This window comes from Salvelinus namaycush, chromosome 7 (genome assembly GCF_016432855.1).
Source record: "Salvelinus namaycush isolate Seneca chromosome 7, SaNama_1.0, whole genome shotgun sequence".
Lineage (NCBI taxonomy): Eukaryota > Metazoa > Chordata > Actinopteri > Salmoniformes > Salmonidae > Salvelinus > Salvelinus namaycush.
This window is the reverse complement of record NC_052313.1, coordinates 29198595-29223449: the sequence shown is the minus strand read 5'-3', so window position 1 is coordinate 29223449 and position 24855 is coordinate 29198595. Positions and strand designations below refer to the sequence as shown.

The following is a 24855-nucleotide window of genomic DNA, read 5'->3' as shown; positions in this document are numbered from 1 at the left end:
AATTCACTCGCTGACGTTCCTCTGCACTGCCACGCGCAACTTTTTCTCAGCTGGCACAATTTGATTGGCTGCTGTCCGATTCAAACTGTAATCCGTTAAATTAAGAGTTGATGGGCTGCACACTTTTTTTAATAGCATCATTTTCTATATTTGGGCTTGGGGTGGGTATCAAGTCGGTTCGAGTCAAAAGGCTCAAGTCCAAGTTAAGTCACGAGTCATTGGTGTTAAAGTCAAAGTCGAGTTGCAAAGTCATCATATTTGTGACTCGAGTCTGACTTGAGTCCAAGTCATGTGACTCAAGTCCACACCTCTGCAGTTTACTGTCAAAAATCATACACCATGGCAAGACTGAGCACAGCAACAAGACACAAGGTAGTTATACTGCATCAGCAAGGTCTCTCCCAGGCAGAAATTTCAAGGCAGACAGGGGTTTCCAGATGTGCTGTCCAAGCTCTTTTGAAGAAGCACAAAGAAACGGGCAATGTTGAGGACCGTAGACGCAGTGGTCGGCCAAGGAAACTTACTGCAGCAGATGAAAGACACATCATGCTTACTTCCCTTCGCAATCGGAAGATGTCCAGCAGTGCCATCAGCTCAGAATTGGCAGAAATCAGTGGGACCTGGTACACACATCTACTGTCCGAAGAATTCTGGTCAGAAGTGGCCTTCATGGAAGACTTACACCCAAAAAGCCATACCTCCGACGTGGAAACAAGGCCAAGCGACTCAACTATGCATGAAAACACAGGAACTGGGTTGCAAAAAAATGGCAGCAGGTGCTCTGGACTGATGAGTCAAAATGTTAAATATTTGGCTGTAGCAGAACGCAGTTTGTTCGCCGAGGGGCTGGAGAGAGTGTCTGCAGGCAACAGTGAAGCATGATGGAGGTTCCTTGCAAGTTTGGGGCTGCTTTTCTGGAAATGGAGTTGGGGATATGGTCAGAGTTAATGGTCTCCTCAATGCTGAGAAGTACAGGCAGATACGTATCCATCATGCAATACCATCAGGGAGGCATCTGATTGGCCCCAAATTTATTCTGCAGGACAACGACCCCAAACATACAGCGAAAGTCATTAAGAACTATCTTCAGCGTAAAGAAGAACAAGGAGTCCTTGAGGTGATGGTATGGCCACCACAGAGCCCTGATCTCAACATCATAGTCTGTCTGGTATTACATGAAGAGAGAAAAGCACCTGAGGCTGCCTAAATCCACAGAAGAACTGTGGTTAGTTCTCCAAGATGTTTGGGCCTTCAAAAACTGTGTGCAGTTCCTTCAAAAACTGTGTGCAAGTGTACCTAGAAGAATTGATGCTATTTTGAAGGCAAAGGGTGGTCACACCAAATATTGATTTGATGTTATATTTTTCTTCTGTTCACTTACTTTGCATTTTGTTAATTGATAAATTCTTACTTTACAGAATTTTTTCACACCTGCCTAAAACTTTTGCACAGTACTGTATATTTTCCAAACTGCAATATAAGCTTATATTTATATTAAAGCAAACAATGAAAAAATATCTCTGGCCTATCAGTTCATATCGCATCCATACTGTCCATGGAACAACACACAACAGTTTAATTTTTACAGACGTTTACAGTCATTCAAACTTTATTTGTATTGAGTGAATCACGTGATATACAATAAAAAAGATCTATACAATAGATTTTTTATTCAAACAAGAGTATATCTGTTTGGCTGGTCTTTGTCGGGGAAAGGGAAAAATCTTGGGTGCGGGGAATAATATCTTGCTGCCTGGGAGGCTGTGTCATCTATAGTAGTGTACATAGGAGCGCTCCAGGATGAAGTAGCGTCGCGGGGAGGCCTTCAAACAGTGCTGGTCCACAGGGAATGGAAAGGGGGACAGGCTGACCCTCGGCAGGGGCAGGGTGAGGAACGGGGTGAAGCCCATGAGGACAGGGCGGTTTGGGAGAGGGGGCAAGATCACACCTGTTTTGAAATAAAAGAGACTAAGATAAGACCCCTTGACTTTACAGCATTATTCTAAAATAGATTTTTTTTAAACTTTTCCTCATCAATCGACACACAATACCCAATAATGACAACGCGAAAACAGGTTAAGAAAATTTTGCAATTGTATTAAAAATAAAAAACAGAAAGACCTTATTTACATACAGTTGAAGTCGGACGTTTACATACACCTTAGTCAAATAAATTTAAACTCAGTTTTTCACAATTCCTGACATTTAATCCAAGTAAGAATTCCCTGTTTTAGGTCAGTTAGGATCACCACTTTATTTTAAGAATGTCAAATGTCAGAATAATAGTAGAGAGAATAATTTCTTTCAGCTTTTATTACTTTATTCACATTCCCAGTGGGTCAGAAGTTTGCATACACTCAATTAGTATTTGGTAGTATTGCTTTTAAATTGTTTAACTTGGGTCAAACGTTTCGGGTAGCCTTCCACAAGCTTCCCACAATAAGTTGGGTGAATGTTGGCCCATTCCTCCTGACAGAGCTGGTGTAACTGAGTCAGATTTGTAGGCCTCCTTGCTTGCACACACTTTTTCAGTTCTGCCCACAAATGTTCTATAGGATTGAGGTCAGGGCTTTGTGATGGCCACTCCAATACCTTGACTTTGTTGTCCTTAAGCCATTTTGCCACAACTTTGGAAGTATGTTTGGGGTCATTGTCCATTTGGAAGACCCATTTGCGACCGAGCTTTAACTTCCTAACTGATGTCTTGAGATGTTGCTTCAATATATCCACATAACTTTCGTTCCTCATGATTTCATCCATTTTGTGAAGTGCACCAGTCCCTCCTGCAGCAAAGCAACCCCACAACATGATGCTGGCACCCCCCCGTGCTTCACAGTTGGGATGGTGTTCTTCGGCTTGCAAGCTTCCCCCCTTTTCCTCCAAACATAACGATGGTCATTATGGCCAAACAGCTCTATTTTTGTTTCATCAGACCAGAGGACATTTCTCCAAAAAGTATGATCTTTGTCCCCATGTGCAGTTGCCAACCGTAGTCTGGCTTTTTTATGGCGGTTATGGAGCAGTGGCTTCTTCCTTGAGGAGCGGCCTTTCAGGTTATGTCGATATAGGACTAATTTTACTGTGGATATAGATACTTTTGTACCTGTTTCCTACAGCATCTTCACAAGGTCCTTTGCTGTTGTTCTGGGATTGATTTGCACTTTTCGTACCAAAGTACTTTCATCTCTAGGAGAATGCGTATGATGGCTGCTATTGTTTGTACAGATGAACATGGTACCTTCAGGCACTTGGAAATTACTCCCAAGGATGAACCAGACTTGTGGAGGTCTACAATTTTATTTCTGACGTCTTGGCTGATTTCTTTTGATTTTCCCATCATGTCAAGCAAAGAGGCACCGAGTTTGAAGGTAGGCCTTGAAATACATCAACAGGTACACCTCCAATTGACTCAAATTATGTCAATTAGCCTATCAGAAACTTCTAAAGCCATGACATAATTTTCTAGAATTTTCCAAGCTGTTTAAAGGCACAGTCAACTTAGTGTATGTAAACTTCTGACCCACAGGAATTGTGATACAGTAAATTATAGAGAAATAATCTGTCTGTAAACAATTGTTGGAAAAATTACTTGTGTCATGCACAAAGTAGATGTCCTAACCGACTTGCCAAAACTATAGTTTGTTTACAGTAAATTTGTGGAGTGGTTGAAAAATTACTTCAACTGTAAGTACTCAGACCCTTTGCTATGAGACTCGAAATTGAGCTCAGGTGCATCCTGTTTCCATTGATCATCCTTGAAATGTTTCTACAACTTGATTGGAGTCCACCTCGGTAAATTTAATTGATTGGACATGATTTGGAAAGACACACACCTGTCTATATAAGGTCCCACAGTTGACAGTGCATGTAAGAGGAAAAACCAAGCCATGAGGTCGAAAGAATTGTCCGTAGAGCTCTGAGACAGGATTGTGTCGAGACAGGGTACCAAACAATTTCTGCAGCATTGAAGGTCCCCAAGAACACAGTGGCCTTGGAACCACCAAGACTCTTCCTAGAGCTGGCCGCCCGGCCAAACTGAACAATTGGGGGAGAAGGGCCTTCTTGGTCACCAAGAACCCGATGGCCACTCTGACAGAACTCCGGAGTTCATCTGTGGAGAACCTCCCAGAAGGACAACCATCTATGCAGAACTCCACCAATCACGCCTTTATGGTAGAGTGGCCAGACAGAAGCCACTCCTCAGTAAAAGTCACATGACAGCCCAATTGGAGTTTGTCAAGGCACCTAAAGACTCTCAGACCATGAGAAACAAGATTCTCTGGTCTGATGAAACCAAGATTGAACTCTTTGGCCTGAATGCCAAGTGTCGCGTCTGGAGGAAACTTGGCACAGTCATGACTGTCTTGTGAGGATCACAATGGGTCAGATCAGCTTGGCAATGGCTGACAATAACCAGATCTTCTCTCACCCGCAGACGGGAGGAGGGAACTGGTGTGGGGGGTTTTGACACCTCCACACCTGGTTGTAAATTAAGCAGGAGAGGACTCTCTCTCTACCCTCCAGTATTGGCTAAAGGAATATCCCTTTGTCTCCAGAGACTTTTGCCCACCCAAAACTCTAATGTCCAAAAAGTGAATAATGGAACAATAATTCTAACATAAAGAATGTGGGGAATGGTCAGTGGGGAGATGTAGAAAACTAATATTATATTGTTTTTCATTTTGTGATCTCATTCAAAACTGTATGGACGAAATACTGTAACTTGGAAAGGATACCCCTTTATCTGTCAAGTTTCCATTCAATACGTTGTTGCATATGATATGAAAAATTAGGAAATTGTTGTTAAGATAGGAATCTGATTTTTGGAGTCATAAGAGATAATGTGCAAAGGATATAATTAGAAGTTAAGTAGCCACGCCCAGAGGGAGGTCAGAAGAGCGTGTCAGATGAACGGATCTGTCCCCTTTGGCCAGAGTGCATAAAAAGCCTTGGTAACGAAATTAACTTTATACCAGAAAAGAGTAGAGCGGTCGCTTCACATCTGACATGGTTGGAACTTTGAACCTCAACACAAGGTGAAGAAAATTAACTCACCTACTGTACCAGATCAGGACATCGCCAGTCTGCAGCGGCGCATGTAAAGTGGTTTGGAAATTTTACTATCTACCTGAGGTGGAGAGAGGATAAGTCCCCTCTCAGACAATCACTGGTACAGCTAAGTAGCTGTTCTGAGGACAACTAAGAAGGACATAGTGACCTCTTGTCTGGAATCACATCTGGAGGAAACCTGGCACCATCCCTACGGTGAAGCATAGTGGTAGCAGTATCATGCTGTGGGGATGTGTTTTAGTGGCAGTGACTGGGATACAAGTCAGGATCAAGGGAAATATGAACGACGCAAAGTACAGAGAGATCCTTGATGAAAACCTGCTCCAGAGTGCTCAGGACCTCAGGCTGGGGCGAAGGTTCACCTTCCAACAGGACAACGACCCTAAGCACACAGCCAAGACAACGCAAGAGTGGCTTCGGGACAAGTCTCTGAATGTCCTTGAGTGGCCGAGCCAGAGCCCGGACTTGAACCCGATCGAACATCTCTGGAGAAACCTGAAAATAGCTGTGCAGCAACTCACCCCATCCAACCTGACAGAGCTTGAGAGGATCTGCAGAGAAGAATGGGAGAAACTCCCCAAATACAGGTGTGCCAAGCATGTAGCATCATACCCAAGACAACTCAAGGCTGTAATCGCTGCCAAAGGCGCTTGAACAAAGTACTGAGTAAAGGTTCTGAATACTTATGTAAATGTAATATTTCAATTTTTTAATTTTATAAATTTGCAAAAATGTCTAAAAACTTATTTTTACTTTGTCATTATGGAGTATTGTGTGTAGATTGATGAAGAAAAAAATGGATTTAATACATTTTAGAATAAGGCTGTAATGTAGCATAATGTGGAAAAAGTCAAGGGGTCTGAATACTTTTCGAATGCACTGTATACAAGCTCTATGCTGAAATGGTTGTTAAGAGCTATTGATTGAATGGATATTCTGTTCACCATACCACGGAGGGCTAAAGCTTACCTGGAGGCTTGCGTATCCTGGACATGCTGTAGGTCTCTCCAAGACGTTGGATTGGCTTAGAGCTAGATAAGAATGCACGCACACAACAAAGTAATGTGTCAGCATATTGCGTTACGAGCTGAAAAGGTGAGGTATGTGACATTTGTTTATGTGATGGGGGGGTGGTACATCTGTCTGGTACCTGGAGGATTCAGGGAGACGCAATACTGTGTCTTTGCGCCCCTCTGGTAGGACAGTCTGTGCCTTTAAAAACATATCCCTTTTGACAGAGCAGAAGTAGTTGAGCACATCCACTGGGGTAAAGAGGTTCTTCCCTGCATTCTTCAGGAACAGAGAACTGTTCTGGCCCTGCAGATCAAAGAGAGGGGAGACCAGCTATCAGTGGTTGCTGGTGGCACTAGAAATCAGACAGGCTCATAGTAATGGCTGTAACGGAATTATGAAATGGTGTCAAACATGGTTTCCATATGTATGATACCATTCCATTAACTCCATTCCAGACATTTTTATGAGCCATCCTCTCCTCACCAGCCTCCTCTCCCAGATGTTGCTTGGCAGACCTACCATGTTAAACAGGCAAGAACCAGTTTGGGAACCAGTCGCGCCACACTGCGCTTGCCAGTAATCTCATATGCTCAATTGAGACCTCATATGCTCATATTTAGAGGTGTTAGGTTCAATGAAAAGGACATTGGCAGCCCAGAGCAGTGCATTGCTGATTAATTCCTCCTGCACCTGCTCTTCTCCTTCTACTTATTTTTATTGGCGGTGGATGAGGTGAGTTTCCCATTACTATGTAAGCGCTTTGAGCATCTGGAAAAGCAATATATAAATCTAATAAATGATTACCTTGTATTTTGAGGTCCAGGAGTGCAGCCACTCTGCAGCCATCTCTCCCAGGCTCTTCCGGGAATCAGGAAGGTCCTGGACCATGGAGTCCCAGGGATCCATCTCCATGGCCAGCCACGGGTCAGCGTCCTCCACGCCCATCACCTGCAGCAGGCACATCACTGTTTTCCTGCCAACAGGAGGACCAGACACACAGAGTTAGAGGTCACCATTCACTGGTTGCAACCCAAATGGCACCCTATTGCCTCTATATTGCACTACATTTGACAAGGGCACTCACTATCACAGCTAGATGAATCAGAGCTCAGCATTCACCATTACAGGGAAGCAGAGTTGAGGACTTACTATGGTGACCTCAATGAAAGTGAGTATAGACAAAGACTGGTGCGGCATAGACTCACTGTAGTCCCAGTTCTTTGTGGGCCAGTAGAGTGAGGAGCTCCACAATGATCTCATGGCTTTCAGGACCAAGACACACCAACAACACGTTGAGTATTTCACTCACCACTCGCTGCTCCTCATCGGACTGAAACACACAACATACACACAAACCCAGACATGGTTTAAAATCCAAATTCACAATGGCGGAAAAAAACTGATTCAAACATTAAAAAGCATACCAAATTCCACAAGAGAGGACATACCATATTTGATGAGGTGTTGTTGCGTAGAGAACCCATAAGCCCCTTGCTGAGCTTGTCTGTGTTACCTAGCTCCCCCTGTCTGCGTAGAGTGATCAGCGCGCTCAGGATCCTCATCTTTAGTTGGGCACCACAACTCTGCATGTGGTCCAGAATCTGCATGGAGAACTCCTCAGGACACAGGGACTGCCTGATACACTTCACACACACAGGAACACCACCAAAACATTAGTCTCATTGTCCTAGTCCCAAATGGCACCCTATTCTCTATGTGGTGCAATACTTTTCATCAGAGCTCAATGGGGGCTCTCGTCGAGAGTAGTGCACTAAATAAGGAATAGGGTGCATTTGGGACGACGCAAACTTCCTGTTGACAGAGAAAATACAGACAACAATAACCTACAGGAGCAGCTGATAAATTACAGCAGTGGTATTCAAACTTTTTCAACTGGGACTTTCTTTTGCCCGAATTTCTCATGACCCCACCCTACCCCCAAAATAATGACACAATCCTAAAATCAGGATATTTCAATTTTTACATCAACAAATAACCTTCAATTCATTACATTTTCATCTCTTATCAAAATGAAAATAAATGTATTAATATATTTACTCAATAAAGTTGTGTTTTTCCTTATCTTTCTCAAAAACGTTTGTATATTATCCTATACAATAACCTGTACTCTTACTTTTTTGGGGGGGGGGTGACCCCACTGAGGTTCCCCCATGCGACCCATACTTTGAATACAACTGACTTACAGGGTTTCTAAGGAATTTTCCCCAGTACAATAATTCGTTTTTTGGGATGAAAATGGTGTGCTTGCTTCAGCTAAAAAGACTCACCCTTTGGTCTTGGTAGATATCCTTGAACCAGTCCTCCTCCACAAACTGTTTAAGGAATTCTGGGATCTCGGGGGTGGGTGTGCAGGGTGGTGTTGGGGTTCTAGGGGAAGGTGGGGTCGGCAGTTTGGGTATCTTAGTGGGAGGGACAGCCTTTGGAGGCTAGGAGGGGAACACAAAACATTCATCAGACCTGGGCCTGTATCCACAAAACCTCTCAGAGTATGAGTGCTGATCTAGGATCAGTTTTATATTTTAGATCATAATAAATAAGATTATATGCAAAGATCCTAGATCAGCACAACTACTCTGAGACTCTTTGTGGATACGGGCCATGAGCACACAACAGCTGCCCTTCATGCAGCCCCGATACCAGAGAAGGCTGGTGAAAGGAGGACAGGCTCATAGTCTACACCTACATTGCTTGCTGTTTGGGGTTTTAGGCTGGGTTTCTGTACAGCACTTTGATATATCAGCTGATGTAAGAAGGGCTATATAAATACATTTGATTTTGATTAGTAATGGCTGGAATGGAATCGATTTAATGGAAAGTACCATGTCTTTGTCTTATGCAGCTGTGTGACCCAGTGGGTGAATAAACTTGGTTTGAGCTTTACTAGTTGTCCGTGAGTTTTCACTATGTTTATTTAGAACCTAACAGTATATCAGGTATTATTGTATTACTTTGTGATCAAATAAAGAAAATTGTATTTGCCTGATTTGCATATATACACTAGGTGTATTTGCACCCATGAATAAATTAATATAAAGGGGAGGAACAGGTCTGCCCCCACCAAAAACTTGCTATGTCTAGGCCTACCTGCACCCACCTGCACTTTCTAGACTTCCTCATTAATACTGTTGTCATGTTCTCTTGCATAATTCAAACCAGCGTGTCAAGAGAAGGATACCCACGCAATTTAAAATCAAAACGCTCGGCTTTAGTTCACACCTATCTAAACATACTTTACACTGTTTGTGAGATCAGACATAGTATCACCATAATCCGAGTGTTCATTTTTGGAAGTTCATTTCAGCGCATCGAATTAAACATTTCAACTGTACTAAATCATTTTTTTTTAAACGAACACTCACCAAAATGAAGTGATCTTTCTTCTCTTTCTTGTGTCGAGACAGTGCGCTAAATCACTGACGAAGCGTTAGAGTTCCTATAGATGCAACGGAAGGCCAATGTATTCCACTGATCCCATTTCAGCCATTACCGGAGTGAGTTTGACAGGTCATTACGAACGTTTCTGCGGTCGCTACGTTAACGGGAATGGCACAGGCAAGAGTGGGAAAGTGTCGCAAGAGTAAAATGAAAGCCATCAATCCAGTGATATTTCAGTGATAAGTGGATTTTTGCACCCTTCAAACACAGGAAATGGATGGCTGAAAATAAGAGATCCAAAGGTGGGCGGGGCATGTGCGTTGCTAATACACCACTCACCCTCATTACATAGGCTGGCTTCTCTGGAGTGGGAGGTGGGGGGCTCTTCTCTTTCTGAGGGCTCTTCACCAGCTGTATGGGGGAACCTATGTCCTCATCGCTCTCATACACCAGAAACTGAACTTCTTCAGTATCACCCTGTGAGGAAAACCAAACCAACAACCTATTTGAAATTCTCTCAATCGTATCACAGAACATACACCGATTGTCCTCTTCTGAGGACATATGTAACAAGCATATCAGAGTAGGAGTGCTGATCTAGGATCAGCTCCCCATGTCCATGTAATCATATACATTGTGATCTAGAAGGCAAAACTGATCCTGAATCTGGTCTCTGTAAATATCCTCTCACTTCCTCCTCATAGTCGTGCTCATCCCTCAGTTTGAATGTTTGCTTGGGGATTGTGTTTTCCACCACAACGCCTGGCCACAGCTGGCCCACTAGCACAGAGTTAGGGATGAAGCCCACCGGATTGCTCTGTGCTGGGGCTGGCTCTAGCTCCTCATCCTGCAAAGGGACAGACAGAGGACTAAGGGAGGTGTGGTTTCTTCGTCTCAATCTATCTATTACTTAGCTTCAGGAAGTAGAGGGACAGCAGACAGATATGCTAAACTGAACCAGTGGCCCTCACCTGCCCTGGTTTGGTTATGGGTGGCAGGGGCTTGGCCAAGTTGGGGTTTGGGAAGAAGCCATTCCTTAAGGTGGGTGGGGTGAATGGTCGACGGTCAGGTAGTTTTGGAGGAAACAAATCTGCATGAAGGTCAAACATGTCCTCATCCCCAATCTGAGATATAATCAGAACAAATGTTCATTAGTCTGCATATCTACAATGCAATCCCACTCTCAAGTAATGACATTTGTCCTTTCACATAAAACATCATATTATAGGTGAGGTTATGGGTTCTTCTCTCTATATCCAACAAAAGGGCACATACTGCTTTTATCATCTCTCTGACTCCACTTGGCAGAGTACATTCCTACCCCAATCATCTTGAAAAATTCAGTGTATGTTTAACCTTGGTGCCTTTCAGGTTTAACTGATAAAATGTCTAATTATAATCACATCTTGGGGTAGCTAATTGTTCTCAGTATAAGGAACCTTAATGTCGAGGGGCTGGCTGTAGATGATCCTCATATAGCGGTCAAAGGCCTCCTTCCTGGTGTTCAGCGTGGTGGGAGGTTTCCTCTTCCTTCTCTCTGTAGTGCCTTCCTGGAGTGAGGCCAGGTCTCTGTTCCGAGCCAGCAGCGCCTCATACTCCTGAGGGACAAGGAGTGGGTGGAAAAACTGTCATTACACCACTGGCACATTAGGTATGGGAACACACACATTGGCCTTCATTTATTTTTTAAAATATGATCAATCCTAAAAAGAAAATAGCAGTAGTGGAGAGTGGGGTACATTGAGCCAAAGGGTTAGTTGAGCTACCCCTTGTTTCAAGGAAACCATAGACAAAATGAATGTGACCAAATATTTAGCGGCAGCTAGCCTAGTGGTTAGAGCATTGGGTCAGTAACTGCAAGGTTGCTAGATCGAATCCCCGAGCAGACTAGGTAAAAATCTGTCGTTCTGCCCCTGAACAAAGCAGTTAACCCACTGTTCCTAGGCCGTCATTATAAGTAAGAATTTGTTCTTAACTGACTTGCCTGGAAAGCCTTCGTAGAAGAGTGGAGGCTGTTACAGCAGCAAATACAGCAGCAAAGGGGGACGAACTCTTTATTAATGCCCTCTCCTCGATGTTATCCTCACAAATAATCCTGATAGGTATCAGTCTGGTGTTTTCTGTAATGACCTTAGTGATCACTGTTTTACAGCCTGTGTTATAATGGCTGCTCAGTGAAACGACCTGTCCTGATTTGTCATAGACTCTTGCTAAAAAACTTTCATGAGCAAGCCTTCCTTCAAGAACTGGCCTCTGTAAAATGGTATAGTTTCAGCTTGATCCCCTCTGTCGAAGACACTTGGACCTTCTTTTTTGATATTTTTTGTGGTATTGTTAACAAACACGCCCCCATAAGGAAAATGAGAATTAAAAACAGGTTCAGCCCCTGGTTCGACCGTGATCTTGCAGAGTTACTCCACCTCAAGAATTGCATTTGGCGAAAGGCTTGGCACACACATACTCAGGCTGACTGGCTATCTATCATTCAGGCAAATGAGAAATAAGTGCACGCAGGCTATCCTGAGTAGATTTTCTATATAGATTTTCTATTGTGTTATTGACTGTACTTTTGTTTATCCTATGTGTAACTCTGTGTTGTTGTTTTTTGTCGCACTGCTTTGCTTTATCTTGGCCAGGTCACAGTTGTAAATGAGAACTTGTTCTCAACTGGCCTACCTGGTTAAACAAAGGTGAAAAAAATAAAAAATATATATAAAATTCAGAAGGCCAAAGTTAGTTACTTTAAGGAGCAGTTCTCTCTCTGTGGGGTCTTTGAGAAGAGTGTGGGGAGATCAAACTGATCCTAACTGTTATAGGCCTATTTATATTTTGCCCTGTTTATCAAAAGTGTTGGAAAAACTTGTCAATAATCAACTGACTGGCTTTCCTGATGTCTATAGTATTCTCTCTGGTATGCAATCTAGTTTCTGCTCAGCTTATGGATGTGTCACTGCAACCTTAAAGGTCCTCAATGATGTCACCATTGCCCTTGATTCTAAGTAATATTGTGCTGCTATTTTTATTGACTTGGTCAAAGCTTTTGATACGGACGGTAGACCATTCCATTCTTGTGGGCTGGCTAAGGAGTATTGGTGTCTCTGAGGGGTCTTTGAGGGGTTGCAGTTCTCTCCTCTCTGCACAGACCATACAAACGCTTCACACCGCGTGGCCGCTGCCACGCTGACCTGGTGGTCCCAGCGCGCACGACCCACGTGGAGTTCCAGGTCTCCGGCAGCCTCTGGAACTGCCGATCTGCGGCCAACAAGGCAGAGTTCATCTCAGCCTATGCTTCCCTCCAGTCCCTCGACTTCTTGGCACTGACGGAAACATGGATTACCACAGATAACACTGCTACTCCTACTGCTCTCTCCTCGTCTGCCCACGTGTTCTCGCACGCCCCGAGAGCTTCTGGTCAGCGGGGTGGTGGCACTGGGATCCTCATCTCTCCCAAGTGGACATTCTCTCTTTCTCCCCTGACCCATCTGTCTATCGCCTCCTTTGAATTCCATGCTGTCACAGTTACCAGCCCTTTCAAGCTTAACATCCTTATCATTTATCGCCCTCCAGGTTCCCTTGGAGAGTTCATCAATGAGCTTGACGCCTTGATAAGTTCCTTTCCTGAGGATGGCTCACCTCTCACAGTTCTGGGTGACTTTAACCTCCCCACGTCTACCTTTGACTCATTCCTCTCTGCCTCCTTCTTTCCACTCCTCTCCTCTTTTGACCTCACCCTCTCACCTTCCCCCCCTACTCACAAGGCAGGCAATACGCTTGACCTCATCTTTACTAGATGCTGTTCTTCCACTAATCTCATTGCAACTCCCCTCCAAGTCTCCGACCACTACCTTGTATCCTTTTCCCTCTCGCTCTCACCCAACACTTCCCACTCTGCCCCTACTCGGATGGTATCGCGCCGTCCCAACCTTCGCTCTCTCTCCCCCGCTACTCTCTCCTCTTCCATCCTATCATCTCTTCCCTCTGCTCAAACCTTCTCCAACCTATCTCCTGATTCTGCCTCCTCAACCCTCCTCTCCTCCCTTTCTGCATCCTTTGACTCTCTATGTCCCCTATCCTCCAGGCCGGCTCGGTCCTCCCCTCCTGCTCCGTGGCTCGACGACTCATTGCGAGCTCACAGAACAGGGCTCCGGGCAGCCGAGCGGAAATGGAGGAAAACTCGCCTCCCTGCGGACCTGGCATCCTTTCACTCCCTCCTCTCTACATTTTCCTCTTCTGTCTCTGCTGCTAAAGCCACTTTCTACCACTCTAAATTCCAAGCATCTGCCTCTAACCCTAGGAAGCTCTTTGCCACCTTCTCCTCCCTCCTGAATCCTCCTCCCCCTCCCCCCCCCCCCCCTCCTCCCTCTCTGCGGATGACTTCGTCAACCATTTTGAAAAGAAGGTCGACGACATCCGATCCTCGTTTGCTAAGTCAAACGACACCGCTGGTTCTGCTCACACTGCCCTACCCTGTGCTTTGACCTCTTTCTCCCCTCTCTCTCCAGATGAAATCTCGCGTCTTGTGACGGCCGGCCGCCCAACAACCTGCCCGCTTGACCCTATCCCCTCCTCTCTTCTCCAGACCATTTCCGGAGACCTTTTCCCTTACCTCACCTCGCTCATCAACTCATCATTGACCGCTGGCTACGTCCCTTCCGTCTTCAAGAGAGCGAGAGTTGCACCCCTTCTGAAAAAACCTACACTCGATCCCTCCGATGTCAACAACTACAGACCAGTATCCCTTCTTTCTTTTCTCTCCAAAACTCTTGAACGTGCCGTCCTTGGCCAGCTCTCCTGCTATCTCTCTCAGAATGACCTTCTTGATCCAAATCAGTCAGGTTTCAAGACTAGTCATTCAACTGAGACTGCTCTTCTCTGTGTCACGGAGGCGCTCCGCACTGCTAAAGCTAACTCTCTCTCCTCTGCTCTCATCCTTCTAGACCTATCGGCTGCCTTTGATACTGTGAACCATCAGATCCTCCTCTCCACCCTCTCCGAGTTGGGCATCTCCGGCGCGGCCCACGCTTGGATTGCGTCCTACCTGACAGGTCGCTCCTACCAGGTGGCGTGGCGAGAATCTGTCTCCGCACCACGTGCTCTCACCACTGGTGTCCCCCAGGGCTCTGTTCTAGGCCCTCTCCTATTCTCGCTATACACCAAGTCACTTGGCTCTGTCATATCCTCACATGGTCTCTCCTATCATTGCTATGCAGACGACACACAATTAATCTTCTCCTTTCCCCCTTCTGATAACCAGGTGGCGAATCGCATCTCTGCATGTCTGGCAGACATATCAGTGTGGATGACGGATCACCACCTCAAGCTGAACCTCGGCAAGACGGAGCTGCTCTTCCTCCCGGGGAAGGACTGCCCGTTCCATGATCTCGCCATCACGGTTGACAACTCCATTGTGTCCTCCTCCCAGAGCGCTAAGAACCTTGGCGTGATCCTGGACAACACCCTGTCGTTCTCAACTAACATCAAGGCGGTGACCCGTTCCTGTAGGTTCATGCTCTACAACATTCGCAGAGTACGACCCTGCCTCACACAGGAAGCGGCGCAGGTCCTAATCCAGGCACTTGTCATCTCCCGTCTGGATTACTGCAACTCACTGTTGGCTGGGCTCCCTGCCTGTGCCATTAAACCCCTACAACTCATCCAGAACGCCGCAGCCCGTCTGGTGTTCAACCTTCCCAAGTTCTCTCACGTCACGTCACGCCGCTCCTCCGCTCTCTCCACTGGCTTCCAGTTGAAGCTCGCATCCGCTACAAGACCATGGTGCTTGCCTACGGAGCTGTGAGGGGAACGGCACCTCCGTACCTTCAGGCTCTGATCAGGCCCTACACCCAAACAAGGGCACTGCGTTCATCCACCTCTGGCCTGCTCGCCTCCCTACCTCTGAGGAAGTACAGTTCCCGCTCAGCCCAGTCAAAACTGTTCGCTGCTCTGGCACCCCAATGGTGGAACAAACTCCCTCACGACGCCAGGTCAGCGGAGTCAATCACCACCTTCCGGAGACACCTGAAACCCCACCTCTTTAAGGAATACCTAGGATAGGATAAAGTAATCCTTCTAACCCCCCCCCCCTAAAAGATTTAGATGCACTATTGTAAAGTGGTTGTTCCACTGGATATCATAAGGTGAATGCACCAATTTGTAAGTCGCTCTGGATAAGAGCGTCTGCTAAATGACTTAAATGTAAATGTAATGTCTTTGTGCTGGTTTGCTAACTACCTCTCTCAAAGAGTGCAGTGTATAAAGTCAGAAAATCTGCTGTCTCTGCCACTGCCTGTCACCAAGGAGGTATCCCAAGGCTCGATCGTAGGCCCCACGCTCTTCTCAATTTACATCAACAACATAGCTCAGGCAGTAAGAAGCCCTCTCACCCATTTATATGCAGATGATACAGTCTTATACTCAGCTGGCCCCTCCCCGGGTTTAGTGTTAAATGCTCTTCAACAAAGCTTTCTTAGTGTCCAACAAGCTTTCTCTACCCTTGACCTTGTTCTGAACACCTCCAAAACAAAGCTCATGCGGATTGGTAAGAAGAATGCCCCTCCTCCCACAGGTGTTATTACTACCTCTGATGGTTTAGAGCTTGAGGTAGTCACCTCAGACAAGTACTTGGGAGTATGGCTAGACAGTACACTGTCCTTCTCTCAACACAACAAAGCTGCAGGCTAAAGTTAAATCTAGACTTGGTTTCCTCTATCGTAATCGCTCCTCTTTCACCCCAGCTGCCAAACTAACGCTGATTCAGATGACCATCCTACCCATGCTGTCACGACTTCTGCCGAAGTCGTTGCCTCTCCTTGTTCGGGCGGTGTTCGGCGGTCGACGTCACCGGTCTTCTAGCCATCATCGATCCATTTTTCATTTTCCATTGGTTTTGTCTTGTCTTCCCACACACCTGTTTTCAATCCCATCCATTACCTCTTGTGTATTTAACCCTCTGTTTCCCCTCATGTCTTTGTCAGAGATTGTTTCTTGTTAGTATTGTTTTTTATGTGTATAGGTGCGCGACGGGTCTTCGTACCCATATTTTGTTTGTTCGTTTCTTATTAGTGTTATGGAGCATGTATTTGGACTTTCATTAAAAGACTCCATTTTACACTCCGTTTGACTCTCCTGCGCCTGACTTCCCTGCCACCTATACACACGACTCTGACACATGCTAGATTACGGAGACATAATTTATAGATCGGCAGGTAAGGGTGCTCTCGAGCGGCTAGATGTTCTTTACCATTCGGCCATCAGATTTGCCACCAATGCTCCTTATAGGACAAATCACTGCACTCTATACTCCTCTGTAAACTGGTCATCTCTGTATACCTGTCGCAAGACCCACTGGTTGATGCTTATTTATAAAACCCTCTTAGGCCTCACTCCCCCCTATCTGAGATATCTACTGCAGCCCTCATCCTCCACATACAAAACCTGTTCTGCCAGTCACATTCTGTTAAAGGTCCCCAAAGCACACACATCCCTGGGTCACTCCTCTTTTCAGTTCGCTTCAGCTAGCGACTGGAACGAGCTGCAACAAACACTCAAACTTGACAGTTTTATCTCAATCTCTTCATTCAGACTCAATCATGGACACTCTTACTGACAGCTTTGTGTGATGTATTGTTGTCTCTACCTTCTTGCCCTTTGTGCAGTTTGTGCCCAATAATGTTTGCACCATGTTTTGTGCTGCTGTGTTGCTACCATGTTGTTGTTATGTTGTGTTTCTACCATGGTGTGTTGTCATGTGTTGCTGCCTTGCTATGTTGTTGTCTTAGGTCTCTCTTTATGTAGTGTTGTGTTGTCTCTCTTGTTGTGATGTGTGTTTTGTCCTATATTTATATTGTATTTATTTTTTATTTTTAATCCCAGGCCCCTGTCCCCGCAGGAGGCCTTTTGCCTTTTGGTAGGCCGTCATTGTAAATAAGAATTTGTTCTTAACTGACTTGCCTAGTTAAATAAATACAATATTTAAAAAATGCCCATGATTTTGGAATTAATTGTTCGACGAGCAGGTCTCCCCATACTTTTGGCCATGTAGTGTATCTTTGTTAGAAATAATACTATATTTCCCTTGATGTAGTGATGCTGAATGTAACAAATGTCTCACCTTACCCCACACTCCTTTACACTCAATTCCATGCAAAGCTTTCGCTCATTCTCCTCTCTCTCCCTTTCATATTCTGGGTAAACTCACTGGATCTTTGGTCATGTCCTGCTTTCCGTTGGGTTGTTTCTCTGGTATGGGGGAGACCACAGTCCTGATGGTAGGCAAAAACACGTCACACACTCAATGTCTAGGTTACGGTTAATGTAACATAACTATTATATAGATGTAAATAAAAACTGTAAATCTATAGATAACACATTTTGGCTCAAAATCCCAGTAAATATGTAGATTTACCAGTGCAAACGTAATCCATAGATTTACACACATTTACTGTAACAAACATAACAAGTTATAACTTGTCTATGATGTTCATTATGTCACATTATAGGTAGAGACGGAGGGTAGCTTACTTGGTTTTGCTTGTCCTTGTTGAGGTGGAAGATATGGGCAAGTCAGGGATAGGATCTGACATCTCAGTAGAAAGGAGCTATACAGATTATAGGCACAGCAAAGATATCATTACACAGTAAGCACACCTATTCGAAAACATTTAGCTAAACCTAACTACATTATCTCACTGAAAATGCCTAAACACGTATTTACCCTCCAAGACCCATTCTAATATATAAGCCATTTAGCAGACACTTTTACCCAACGCGACTTATAGTAGTGCGTGCATCAATTTTCATATGGGTGGCCCCTGCGAAAATCGAACCCATGATCCTGAAATTGCAAGCACCATGCTCTACCAACTGAGCCACACTAGGACCACCACAAGAGACCAGTCTGTCCTCACCACCTCTCCCCAGTACTTCACCACCCCTTCCCCCCAGTCAGTATACCCGTAGCTGGAAGTCATGTGGCAGCAGGTGGGCGCAGCGGATCCTATACAGGTCCCCTCTGATGCCTAGGAGCAGATCTCCCCTCTGCCCACTGTAGGCCAGACACTCAGGCTCCGCACTCAGCTGGAGGGTTCTTAGAGGGACCAAGACTGCAGAAATTACTAACACACACACGCCCCTTACAGAAAAACCACATGATTTCACATGTGTAAAATCACATGTGAAATCATGTGAAAACGTGTTTTTGGAACTATTCCCATATGATCACGTTTTCACATGTGTATTTTCATGTTATCACATTAACTTCACATAAGATGAACACTTCACGTGTTCACATGTGAAATGTGTGTTTTCCCATTAGGGACACACACAAACACATTGACTGACCTGAGGAGGCGGTTATCTTCATCCCAGATGCGAACAGTTCCATCCTGACTGCTGGAGGCAAACACTCGGAGCTGATGGCACACACAGAGCCCTGCACTCTCTCACACACACACACACACACACACACACACACACACACACACACACACACACACACACACACACACACACACACACACACACACACACACACACACACCAACACACACACACACAAAGACAATTAAAAAAAACTTGTCCGAGGATCACCTACTGAACAAAAATATAAACGTAAATGTAAAGTGTTGGTCCCATGTTTCATGAGTTGAAATAAAAGATCCCAGGAATGTTCCATACACATAAAAAACATATTTCTCTCAAATTTTGTGCACAAATTTGTTTACATCCCTGTTAGTGAGCATTTCTGCCATGCCAAAATAATCCATCCATCTGACAGGTGTGGCATATCAAGAAGATGATTAAACAGCATGATCATTACAGAGGTGCACCTTGTGCTGGGGACAATAAAAGGCCAATCTAAAATGTGCAGTTTTGTCACGTAACACAATGCCACAGATATCTCAAGTTTTGAGGGAGCATACAATTGGCATGTTGACCGTAGGAATGTCCACCAGAGCTGTTGCCAGAGTATTTAATGTTAAGTTCTCTGCCACAATGTAGTTTTAGAGAATTTGGCAGTACGTCCAACCGGCCTCACAACCGCAGACCACGTGTAACCACGCCAGCCCAGGACCTACACATCTGGCTTCTTCACCTGCGGGATCGTCTGACAGCCACCAGGACAGCTGATGAAATTGAGGAGTATTTCTGTCTGTAACAATTCCTTTTCTGGGGAAAACTCATTCTGACTGATTGGGCCTGGCTCCCCAGTGGACAAGCCCAACATGGCTGCGCCACTGCCAATTCATGTGAAATCCATAGATTAGGGCCTAATGAATTTATTTCAATTGACAGATTTCCTTATATGAACTGTAACTCAGCAAAATCCTTGAAATTGTTGCATGTTGCTTTTATATTCATTATAGTTTGAGGTACATTACCTTGTTGAGTGTCTCAGGGGCCATATGTATTAAGTGTGTCAGAGTAGGAGTGCTGATTTAGGATCAGTTTTGCCTTTTAGATTACAATTGCAAGAATATTTTGAAAATAAATACACAACGCAGAGGACTAAAGGTCAAGAGGGAATTAACGATCAATGGAACTAGTGTTTTTTCTGTAATAGGGAATTAATGATTAATGGGTCAGAGCATGGGAGGAATTTCAGTCCGGGACTCATAGCTACATGGCAAGTTCTCATTGGTCCAAATTGTCTATATATCGGGCCTGAAATGGGATACACGTTATCTGGCCATTGGCCCAATTTTATTGCTAGGAATTCTAATTGGTCAACCACAGGCTAGGGTTGGGGGTATAAAACTACATCCTGTCTCTTTGTTCTGTGGAGAGAATCACTGAGGACAGGGGAGAATGAACATCTACATTTCAGCATAACGTCTATGATTTGTCCTCTTTGAATAAACCTATTTTTCTCCCCCTGATTTGCTTTGGGGTCTGTGTAATTGAAGAGTAACATCAACTGTTAACACAATGAATAAGATTACATGGACAATGTTGACCTGATCCTAGATCAGCACTCCTACTCTGAGACGTTTCATACGGCCCCAGATCTATAGTATCTAAAACACAGTATATTATTTAACGGTATCTTCTGTTACTGTCTCACCCGTAATGCAGTCCAGATGGTCCTCACTGGGCGGATGGTCAGTGCGACTCTGGTTGAGCAGGCTGAAGTGCACCAGGCTATAGGTGGCGCTATCGGGATCCTGGAAGGCTAGGGCCAGCAGAGGCCCCAACAGGGTCAAGTAGAGCGGAGGATGCCCACAGAAAAGGTTCAAGTGCAGGCTGAGACACTCCTGGGCATAGGGAAACACCCTCCAGACCAGCACTGCCTTGTCCTCACCTGTTGAAAGGGAGAGAATGGGATGATGATCACCATCATTACCATCATCATCATCACTACCATCATCACCACCATCACCATCATCATCATCATCATCCCCACCACCATCATCACCACCATCATCATCATCACCACCATCATCATCATCATCACCCCCACCACCACCATCATTACCACCATCATCATCACCATCACCATCATCACCACCACCATCATCATCATCATCCCATAGAGCCAATAGAGTGCTGCATACCGGCTGTGAGTAAGTAGCTGTTCTCAGGGTCTGCCTGCAGGGAGGTGATTTTCTGGCCGTTGTGTGCGGGGGTCATGTACTGCACCTTTCCTGTATCCAGCATAAGCACACTCACACAGCCACCATTGTGCCCCAGCATTACCAGGAACCTGTCCCAGGGGTAGTCATAAGGGAGTCATAACATATCATTACTTTGGATGGTTGGCACAGTATTTCTAGCTCCGGGGTTAAGTTTCCGCTAGGTACAGATCTAGGATCAGTTTCCCCTCCCCTAATCTCGGTTAACCCAGAGCTCAAATCTTGCAAGATTTCTCTCCCAATCCTAACCTCAAAAAATGCAAAACTGAACAGCGTCTAGAGGAAACTTCATCCAACACCCTGTCTTTTACCCTTCCCCTAATCCTAACCTCAAAAAATGCTAAACTGAACAGCCTGTCTTCATCCAACAGCCTGTCTTAATTTAGTAACAGATTAAAACAGATGTAACAGATTCTGTCACGCCCTGGCCTTAGTTATCTTTGTTTTCTTTATTATTTTAGTTAGGTCAGGGTGTGACATGGGGGATGTTTGTGTGTTTTTGTCTCGTCTAGGGTGTTTGTATTGTCTAGGGGGTGTTTGTAGAGTTCATGGGGTTGTGTTCATTGTAGGTGTTTATGTAAGTCTATGGTTGCCTAGATTGGTTCTCAATTAGAGACAGCTGTCTATCGTTGTCTCTGATTGGGAGCCATATTTAGGCAGCCATAGTCATTAGGTAATTTGTGGTTGATTGTCTATGTGTAAGTTGCTAGTGTCTGCACTTATTGTTTGTATAGCTTCACGTTTGTTGTTTTGATTAGTTTGTATAGTGTTCGTTTCGTTTTCGTCTTCATTAAAAAGTAAGATGTATTGTTATCACGCTGCGCCTTGGTCCTCCTCACTTAAATGTTACGACGATCGTGACAGATTCAAACACCGAGTGCTTGTGTGGGTAATTACCGAGGGATTCATGATCTAAATATAAAGGGACTGTCAATAATATCAAGACAAGTCTAAATTAGGGACACAGGGGGAGTCTTACCGGTTCTTGGCATCATGAAGAGATTTCTTGTTCGTGGGTCTCTGGCATCTCTGCTTCTGCAGGCTCTTCCACTCGTCTAGCGCTCTCTGTCCGTCGGCTATGTTGCTGTAGAGCACCATGCAGGAGGCTGGGCCTGGCTTTGCGATCCACTGATCCCCCTCCCCATCCGTCTGCTCCTCCCTCTGCCATGGACCCTGTCCTCGTGCCTTCCACTCATCCACACACGTCGCCGGATTGGTCAGCGTGCTGGCCCGGATCAACGTTCCGCCCTCCGTCAGGACCAATAGAATCTCTTTGTGCAAGCAGTAATCGGCGCACCTTACCCTCTGCCCGGCACCGAATGAGGTTAGGACCGCCCCCGTCTCGGCGGCCACTAGCGTGACGTTACTATCCCCGCTGACGCAAAGCACCCGGGTGGGGTAGGGCAGGGGGCAAGAGGGAACTACTATCTGTCTCACGGGGCCACCCAGGTCCCCCCCCAGCCTGCAGTGAAGGTTATACAGGCTGCTGATGGTCCAGAAGTCCACTCCTTGCTGGGAGAAAGTAAAGAAGGTGCCCCCTTTCATCGGACCCCCTAGGGCCAGAGGGGGCTCCCCTCCTTCGATGGGGAAACACTGGACCTGGTCCCCCCCCTCCAAGCTCCAGCAACGCAGGGTCCCATCCAGGGAGGCAGAGAGCAGCAGGCCAGACTCCGGACAGCAAGCCAGAGAGGTCACCACACCTGCACACACACACACACACAGACACAGACACAGACACACACACACACACACACAGACACACACACGTAAAGAGTGTTGCATTTGACTTGACTAGCTGGAATCATAGGGAAGGTTTTTTTCCCCCAACCAAGTGGTTATCTCACCAGTGTGTCCTACGAACGCCATACAAAGCCCCCAGTCAGGACCCCACACTCTGATGGAAACATCTTTGGACGCAGTGACCACAAAGTCCAGATGAAAGCTGTACACCAGTGCAGTGATATCCCTGAAGAAAAGAGGCATGTTCACTCTGTCTGCAGATCAGTTGAGGTGACATTTTGCCAAAAACTGCCCACTGTCCAACAATCATGAACACACACACACACACACACACACACATTTACCGTAGGTGGAGGTTCCTTTTGTGCTCCAGAACACGCCCAGCAGTGAGGTCAACGACAACCACAGCTCTCCCGTAAACGACGAAGGCCCTGTGATGCCTCTCGGGGCCCGGGGGGGCCAATGCCAGCTGGGTAAAAACGCTGTGGCGCCCAAGACCCTCCGTCACTCTCACCCGGCACACCATGTGAGTCAGACACCACACACACACATTCCCCGCCCCCGCTGTCACCAGCTCCAGGGACTGCTCTGTGACCTGGCAAACCCGCACATCCAGAGGGTCTAGAGCGTTGGCTAGGGGGCGCAGCTCACTGTCCAGCAGCGTGAGGCTTGCCCCGGGCCCCCAGCCCACCAGACGCCCAGGGAGCTGAGTGGAGGTTAGGCCCATGTAGGGGACAGAGACAGAGGCGGGTGGGAGGTCACGGAGACGCCCGTCTGGGTGGTACATAACGACCTTGCCTTCCCTGTGAAGGCTGATGAACCCTGCCGCCCCCTTGCCGTAGGTCATGTGGCGCACAGGGTCGTTGCAAGGGAAATTACGTAAGTGCTGCAGGCCATGGGTGAGAACAGCACTCTTGACATCGAAGCTTCTTATCTAGGAAAGCGGGAGAGAGAGTTAGGATAAATAGAAATGTATTTTCTGATGTCGCCTACCGATTTAACAATGCCTCCAACCAAAGAGAGAGGATGCGTCCCAAATGGCACCCTATTCCCTATATAGTAAACTATACATGGTCTATAGGGACTCGGGTGCCATTTGGGACGCACAGAGACATCTTATTTACCTTGTCCACATTCTGCTTCATTCCAGTGCTGAGGAACTTCCACATCCTGCGAGCTTTCCCCTTGGTGCTCTCCTCCCCCGAATTCCCCCTCCCTCTCCGTAACTCTGACCCCCATGAGCGTCTAACCGCCCTGACTGCTCCCTCCTGGTCCGCTGTTGTGGGGCGGGGGGTAACCCGCAGCGTGCTCTTCCTGTCCAGGTCGGTTCCGTCGGCGAGAGGAGGGGAGGCCATCCCCATGGCCTGCACCAAGCCGCACTCCTCGTCTGTGTTGTCTGCTGAGTTGAGCATGGATATTTTGCATGCCCTTCCTCTCTAACTCCGATGGGGTGGTGTTGGGGTTCTTTGGCACTCGCATATGTCTTTAAGCCTAAAGCTCAGTCTAAGTGTCAGACCCTTTAGTTCAGTTGAAATATTTTCTGGTGAAGAGGGGCGGGGGGGGGGAAAAATCAGTCTCCAACCTGTTTTCTATTTGCCAGATGAGACAGTTGCTTTCAAGGCACTCTATCAAGACAACACCTTTGAAATTGTAGAATTTTGATGATAGATAACTACTACGTTTTACTATCTAAGCAGATGTTCATGTTTATGTACATTTTCTCTATTTATTGCATTCTAAAGTAGCCTATACAAACCGGCAACGACATGAGAGACATTTTGATCAAAAACATTATCTAATCCGTCAACGATGTCAATATTTATGAAACAGAAGAAAAACACCACTGACCGTGACCATGGTAGCATCCGTAGTTCTAAACAGTAGTTCTTTCTCACACCAAAGACTGTTGTCAGCGAGTCAAGTTACAACCACATTGTAGCTAAAACTCTTCCCACGTTGTAGAGAATCTTCCTTGCCGAGCGCATACCATTCGTTGCTAGGATAC

General features: G+C 45.8%; 1 protein-coding gene across 1 annotated transcript; it reads right to left on the bottom strand.

Moving 5' to 3' along the window:
* Positions 1-1700: 1700 nt before the first annotated feature.
* Positions 1701-24262, bottom strand: wdr97 (WD repeat domain 97). Its single transcript, XM_038997266.1, has 21 exons — positions 23975-24262; positions 23195-23784; positions 22955-23076; positions 22090-22810; positions 21033-21181; positions 20535-20779; positions 18820-18890; positions 18433-18565; positions 18001-18077; positions 17678-17741; positions 10920-11078; positions 10452-10604; positions 10172-10327; positions 9820-9957; positions 8373-8531; positions 7533-7727; positions 7290-7414; positions 6889-7057; positions 6221-6387; positions 6040-6101; positions 1701-1948 (listed from the first exon to the last, which is right to left on the bottom strand). The coding sequence occupies exons 1-21, from the start codon at positions 24260-24262 to the stop codon at positions 1767-1769; spliced, it is 4125 nt and encodes a 1374-aa protein (XP_038853194.1). The 3' UTR covers positions 1701-1766.
* Positions 24263-24855: the final 593 nt, after the last annotated feature.